At 34.3% G+C, this 7,184-nt stretch overlaps 1 protein-coding gene across 1 annotated transcript in view; it reads left to right on the top strand.

The window, feature by feature from the left end:
• LOC111045727 (propionyl-CoA carboxylase alpha chain, mitochondrial) overlaps nucleotides 1-7,184 on the top strand; it is a 205,471-nt gene continuing 198,287 nt past the window's right edge. Inside the window, exons 1-3 of the mRNA XM_039423810.1 lie at nucleotides 1-306; nucleotides 986-1,180; nucleotides 2,919-3,086. Of these exons, the coding sequence (XP_039279744.1) occupies nucleotides 238-306; nucleotides 986-1,180; nucleotides 2,919-3,086 (432 nt within the window). The 5' untranslated portion in view covers nucleotides 1-237. The remainder of the gene's footprint in view (nucleotides 307-985; nucleotides 1,181-2,918; nucleotides 3,087-7,184) is intronic.

Raw genomic sequence — 7,184 nt, 5'->3', positions numbered from 1 at the left:
GAGTTGAGGCTCATGCGTACTGAAGAGTACACTCTGTTATCTGTACACTCCTTATCTATAACTCAACTTGTCACTTTTCAGGTTGTTTTTGCAATATATGTGCCTGTCGGCTAGTCAAAATACTGTTGAGTTAATTTTATGAATCATGTCCTCTCTTTCTACGCTTTAAAGTGTGTTAAACTTTCATCTCAGATTTAATTAATTTACAGTGAATTATTATTCCATGTAATAAACAATATGTCGTCTTTAAATTCTCTATTGAGGCCTGGAATAGCCAGCCACTTGAAACGTTTGTGGCTTAGAAAGGTTAGTACTAATCCATTAATATTGTATTCTCTAAATATGTACTGTAGCTTATAATGGAACTGCAAAATTCATAAGGAGGTTCTTTGGTGTAAGCCTATACGATATGTGGGCGCGGAATAGCGCAATGCGCCTATTATAATATTATTTATATATGATCGACTCAAAATACATGGTACCTACTCAACATTATTGCCGATTTCAGTGAACTGGTTAAAAAATGGTAGAAAGTTTAAATTTTCATTCACTTTTTCAATTTTAAATAAATAAAATTTGTCCATTAAAAGTATTTGGCTGGGTTCAATTTTCAGTCACTTGATGGCATATTTATATCATCTAGTTATGTAGAGATTTAGTAAAATGATTGCAATGAAGTTAAAATTTGAACGCCAAATTCATTATTCCTAATTTTTGGTAGCTTTAATTAGTGCCTATAAGTGACTCTTATAATAAATAGCCTATTGTATGTGGCCAAAATAGTAAGTCAACTTTTTACTGTGGAATATCTCTTTATAATTTCAAAAAGGCGCTCTTGGTAAATCTACAGTACCTATCTGAAATCTACCCGCTAGAAATCTTCCACATTTCTGTATCTGGAATCACACATTATATTGTATCCGTTTATAATTCATATTATTGTGATAAAAAAACAACCTATGCCTGTATAAACTTTCTCCTGCAGGTTGAATTGACGAAAGCCAGAGGTGTGCAAACCAATGCCTTCGACTATTTCAATGATTCAGTGGACCTGGAAGAATCAAAGTTTGCAAAAATTCTTATTGCTAATAGAAGTGAAATAGCATGTCGCATTATTCGTACAGCTCGACGCATGGGCATAAAAACGGTTGCTGTCTATTCCACGGCAGACAGCAGCTCAGTAAGTATGCAATATTATAATTTGTGCAAATCAACTAGATTGTTTTATTAAATCAAGATGTTGAAACTTATTTTAAGGCGTGTTACAATAACTTGAATATAGTTAGCCAAATCAGACCCACTTAAATGGGATTGAAATTGAAATTTATTGCAAAACGAAAGCAAACTTCACGATAGGCCTACTGTATAAATAATAATAAATAATATTTCTATTGCGGATGATGTCCATATATGCTTTTATCTGTGCTTGGCTATTGGAAAGAGTGTGGGAGATTTTTTTGATCAAACGTTCATACCAACGGCGGCAGGATTCGAACCCTAGTACCAGGCGGTGCTAGCAGACTGAAGTTTGTAACGCTCCAGACTTTACCAACCCGGCCGGCACGGTTGTAAATATAAGTTGAATTATGCATAATATTGCAAAATTTTCCTTACTATATATATATATATATATATAGAGGCATACCGATTATTATTGTTGATTCTTCACATACATTGATGTGATAACGAATAACTTAAATAATGAACAGATTCCACGAAAGCCGGTTAAATTTTAACCGTGATTAATTTCACGAGAGCCAATCAGAGAAGGCCTTTTTGAGAAGACGGCTTCTCTGATTGGTTGTTGTGGAATTAATCACGTTTAAAATTCAAGCGGCTTTTGTGCAACCAGCACTAAGGCCCGCCGCAAAATAAACCCACGCTAATCCACGAAAAGCAGCCCACGCCGTGGGATGTTTTGTAAACCATTGCTCCAGACATCTGTGTAATGATAATAGGCTAATACATACAATGAATAATCCACTTGTCAGCTGATTGATTATGAATAATTCTATAGCAATGGTTTACAAAATATCCCACGGCGTGGGTTGCTTTTCGTGGATTAGCGCATAGGTTCGTGCACGGCCGTCTCCGGCTGATCAAGTTTTTGATTCTATTCAGCCGAAGTCGAGCTGAGACAAAATCATCCTAACCTCAAAATTGTTTCACAGTCTTGTCTGTTTTTGTTTTTTGAACTTGTTCTTTCTATAAAGTTTAACTATGGACAGTAAAAATTTATAATCTTGGTTCAAGAGCACGTTCCATTGTGGGATATGCGAGACAAAAGATATCATCGTCGTGATGTTCAAAGGAATCTGTAGTCAAAGATTATTGAACAAATAGGATCTGAAGTAAGATTATTGTAATGAATAACCGAGGAGAATACCCATTTAGTGGATATTTGTTTATTCAATTTCCAAAATCTCAATATAAATTTTGTTGGCTATGATAGTAGTTAATTCAATATCTATTCAATATTCAATAGATCAGCCAACTACTGAACTAGACTGACGTAAACGGCTCCAATGGACGACCATATTCGGCCGAATTAACGGGCGGCAGATTCGTTCGATCCAACGGCCGAACGGATCGGTTGAATTTGAATACGGTTCCAGTGGACGGTTACCCTAAAGAATAATTGTTGATCGATTCTCAAGTAAAATGGGAGCAGTGAATCATATAGAGGATATTTATTTTTCAGGGCTACTTGTTAGTTATAAATCACGATTTCCCTTTCATTTTCTTTGATAGCACTTTGAGGTATTCTATATGGTGTCATCACAGAAACTAGAATGGTACTAGTGATGTTATGTAAAAATAACTTGTTATAATTTCGTACATCCCAGTGAAATCACATTTAAAAATGTTTAAGAATTTTAAAAATTGTGAGCCGTTGTGGTGAATGGTGAATTATGTAGGTTCACGTGAGAATGGCAGACGAGGCGGTGTGCCTGGGCGCTCCAGCTGCTCGCGACTCCTACCTCAATGTGGAGAGAGTTCTTGCTGTTATAAGAGACACTGGCGCCGAAGCTGTACACCCAGGATATGGATTTCTGTCAGAAAACGCCGCGTTTGCTGCTGAGCTGGTGAGTAGGCTCACACCTTTCAAACATTATTCACGAATTTTACTTTGTCTTAACAAATTAGCTTGTAAGATAGAACTAGATTAAATTTAAAAATCGTCTGTTCCTTATTTGAGAAATAATTTGAATGAAAAATTCAATTATCAAGTAGGTAAGTATTATTGTTGTTGCGAAAGAGTTGAATTTGAAAAAAATCTCAATTGCCGTGTATTAACATTATGAACATTATTGTAATTTTATAATAGATCATAATTATGTAACGTTAACGTCGTTATTATAATACATATAGAAATATAAACTATTCGGTGGTGTTAGTTCATTGGAATATGGAAGTGGCATACGAATAACTGTGTACTTTAAAATTAACACATTGATTGTGCTGTCATTTTTCAAAACGTATGAATAAAATAAAGATTCCTAAACTGTCATAATGGTGATTGAAATTGATCGTTTAATTGAATTAGGTTATAAACAATCTATTTTGTATCACTCATTCTTAAACCTAGTTGTGGCTGTATTAGCTGGAATTCTATATCATCATCTGAATCTTCTTGAGGTTTGATCAGACTGCAAAGAGTGCATTTACAAATTTAATCAGACCCTACCTTAAATTAAAACGCGATAAAATTTATACTTCTGTGATAATTTGCCTACGTGATCTAAGTGACATATTTAATAGCTGTTTTATAAGCTATAATAATGATAATAATATCGTGTGACCTGGCTGGCTCAGATCTGGTGTCAGAGTTTTCAGGTCGCAACTGATCAATTTCAGGGCCTCTGACATGACCTAACGACTGCTTTTTAGGCAGCCGGGACCGACGGCTTTACGTGTCCATCCGAAACACGGGAGTGGCCCGAGATAAAATATCTTGCCCGGGCCGGGATTTGAACCCAGGCCTCTGAATCATAAAGCCAGCATCTGATCCACTCGACTACGTTTTATAAGCTTACAACGTCATTCAATTCAAAATATCTCAAAACTACTAACTGTTGAGTAATATGTTGATAAGACATACTCACCATCATTACACACCGTAATAACATTCTATTGAGGCTCCCTCTATTGACTTATCATATGTATTTATTGACCTGTGTTATCTGGAGTCAATTTTTTTCAATGTGTATAGTGTTGTCGAACAACAAATGGAATCTAACTTATTATTACTTATCCAACTCATATAATAACTAATCTGTCATGTGACTGAACTGCTTTTATTAAAAAGTGACAAAGAAAATTAATTGGTAATTGTTACGTCAAATAAATTATGATGTGAATAGTGGGTGTATGATCTCTTACATGAATACTGATTTAAAGTACTTTGTTCTATTTGGAATATTCAACTAATAAAGCTACTCAAGTCAGCAGACTAAAGGCAATAATTTTTTTATAATATCTTTATCACATCACATACAGTTGTCTCAAAATTAAAGTGCCAAACTTCGGGAATAGGTTCTATGAGTCAAAACAAAGAGAAAATGTGAAATAAATTGTTTTCCTAAAACGCTTCGTTTACGAAATATTCGCCATTTTGTATATTTTACAAAATAATTTTTATCTTCAGTTTTCCAACCGATTGCTATAAGAATGAATGAATGAAGTTTTATTCTCAATATAAGCTCAAAACAAGAAAATGTAAAATACATGCATAGGTATCAAAAACAAGAACTAAAACAAATAAACAAGTTCATATTATAGAGAGCTGCATAATAACGATTCACAAATTTAATATTACTTTATTGAGAAAAAATACAAACCAGCACGTAAGATGCAACTTACGGACCGCTGGAGGACTGAAAAAAGAGAAACGAATGAAGAGAGATAAAAATAAAAACATTTTTGGGCTGTAATCAAAATAGGAAATTAGTACCTATTTAATTATTAAAGATATGATGCAAATTATAGAAAGCAAAAGAAAATCATTAAAAAAAACAAAATAGAGATTCAAATTTTGTGAAAAGATTATTTATTGATTTATAATGCGAAAAAAACGGTGAGAAGAGCAGGGAAAATACAAAAAAATATTAAAGAGGAGAAAAAAGAAAGCATGATAACAAAATGCAAAGTTAACAGAATGGAAAGAAAAATAGATGGATCAAACAATAATTAGGAACAAACACTCTAGAACTTCGGGAGTGAGCGACGAAAGCCAAATTTTAATTAATCTCTCAATCTTATTTTTACAATTACAAGCAGCAATGGCATTCTTGACCTCGAGCGGCAAAGCATTATAAAATCTAGGTGCCAGGAAAATGAACGTTTTACGAAAAAGAGTGCAATTGGGTTTAGGACATCTGACTTGGGAAGCCGCAGTCCGCCTGGTCTGTCGAAGTGCGGTAACAGGCTTACGGTGTAATCAATTGTCACGCCTCTATTTCCACTTATATTGAAGAACAATGACGAAACCTTAAATACATATAGGAACCTAACAGGCAAAATTCTAAGATGAAATAACAGTGGAAATGTATGATCATCAAACTTACTGCCCGTTATCAATCTTATAAAAGCTTTTAGAAGTTTAATAATTGGATCCTGATTAGGGTAATAGGAGCTTCCCCAACATGTGATTCCATATTCAATTTTGGAATGTACAAATGAAAAATAAAGTTCCTTCATTACATTAAAATCGCACAAATGTTTAATGCGATGGAAAATCATCAAATAGAACCTTAAAGACTTCTTTAGAGTTTCAATTTGTTGCCTCCAATTAAGATTTTCATCCAGTGGAAGACCCAAATATTTGATAGTCTTTGCTGGACTGATACTGGGACAGTCACAGTTAGAATAGGAACAAGAGTGAAAGCGCAGTGGAGCAGGCAAGTCAGCACTTCCAGAAAGACTAAACATCATATAATTAGTTTTGACTACATTAATTTTGAGTTTGTTACATGTAAACCATAGAGATATTTTGTTCAAGTCAGACTGCATTTTCTGATGTAAATCTTGAAGGTTATTACTTTTATATGAAAGAGCAGATGTCATCCGCAAAAGCAGTTATCCGTCCATTCAATTCACCATTATACAAATCATTTACAAAAATTAAGAAGAGAGTAGGACCAAGAACCGAGCCCTGCAACACACCACAAGTTATGGGTAATACTTTACTTGCAATGTTTCTGATCCTTACATACTGTTTCCTACCCTGTAGGAAGGACTTGAACCAATCCAGTGGAATTCCCCTTACACCAGCACTCTCCAGCTTGCGGAACAGCAGACTATGATTAACTGTATCAAATGCTTTACTAATATCCAGGAAGATTCCCGCTGTTTTGCCACTACAGCCACTGTTCAATCCTGAGGCAATTTCTGTATAAATATTTTCCCTGAAACCGAACTGGCATGCTGAAAAAAAGTTGCAGCTGCTGAGGAATGAAAGTAATCTACTTTTTTAATTTTTTCAGATAGTTTTGACATGACTGGTAATAATGAGATGGGTCTGATTTTCTTTATTGAGCTTATTTAATTTTTTGAAGATGGAAACAACAGTAGGAAAACAACCAGATACCAACGACAAGTTAAACAAATATAAAAGAACAGAAGAAATAGAAGAAAAGTTATCTTTGAGGATTCTAGCAGTCACAACATCGTCACCCGAACTTTTAAGAGTAGAAAGAGAGTCAACAAATGTTTTGAGTTCAACAAGTGTAACAGGGCTGAAAAAAATAGATCTATGTCTAGATTTAATTCTGAAGGACTCTGAAGATTGTGCCTGAATATGGGTGGGTAAAGCAGGAAAAGAATCAGAAAGATTCTTAGGCATTTCAATAAAGTATTTATTCATTTCATCAGAAACTAGGCGGTTGTCATCAATTGGAATATCATTCTCCTGCAACACAATATCTGTATCTTTATTATTGTTTTTTACTGGTAAATGTGTTTTTATTGTTTTCCATTTTTCTCGGGGGTTATGTTTTTGAATGAATAACTGTGAAGAGTAGAATAGAAGTTTGACCTCTTTCACCCATACTTTTATTTTATCTTTCATATTTATGAATTTTCTTTTGAGGATCAAATTGTTTGGATCATTTTTATGCATTTTATGCAATTTGTCTCTTACATAAATGGCATTGGACAAACCGGGAGTCATCCAGGGCTTTAAC

The sequence above is a fragment of the Nilaparvata lugens genome, chromosome 3 (genome assembly GCF_014356525.2).
Source record: "Nilaparvata lugens isolate BPH chromosome 3, ASM1435652v1, whole genome shotgun sequence".
NCBI classification, from domain to species: domain Eukaryota; kingdom Metazoa; phylum Arthropoda; class Insecta; order Hemiptera; family Delphacidae; genus Nilaparvata; species Nilaparvata lugens.
This window is presented reverse-complemented; position numbering and strand designations above follow the sequence as displayed.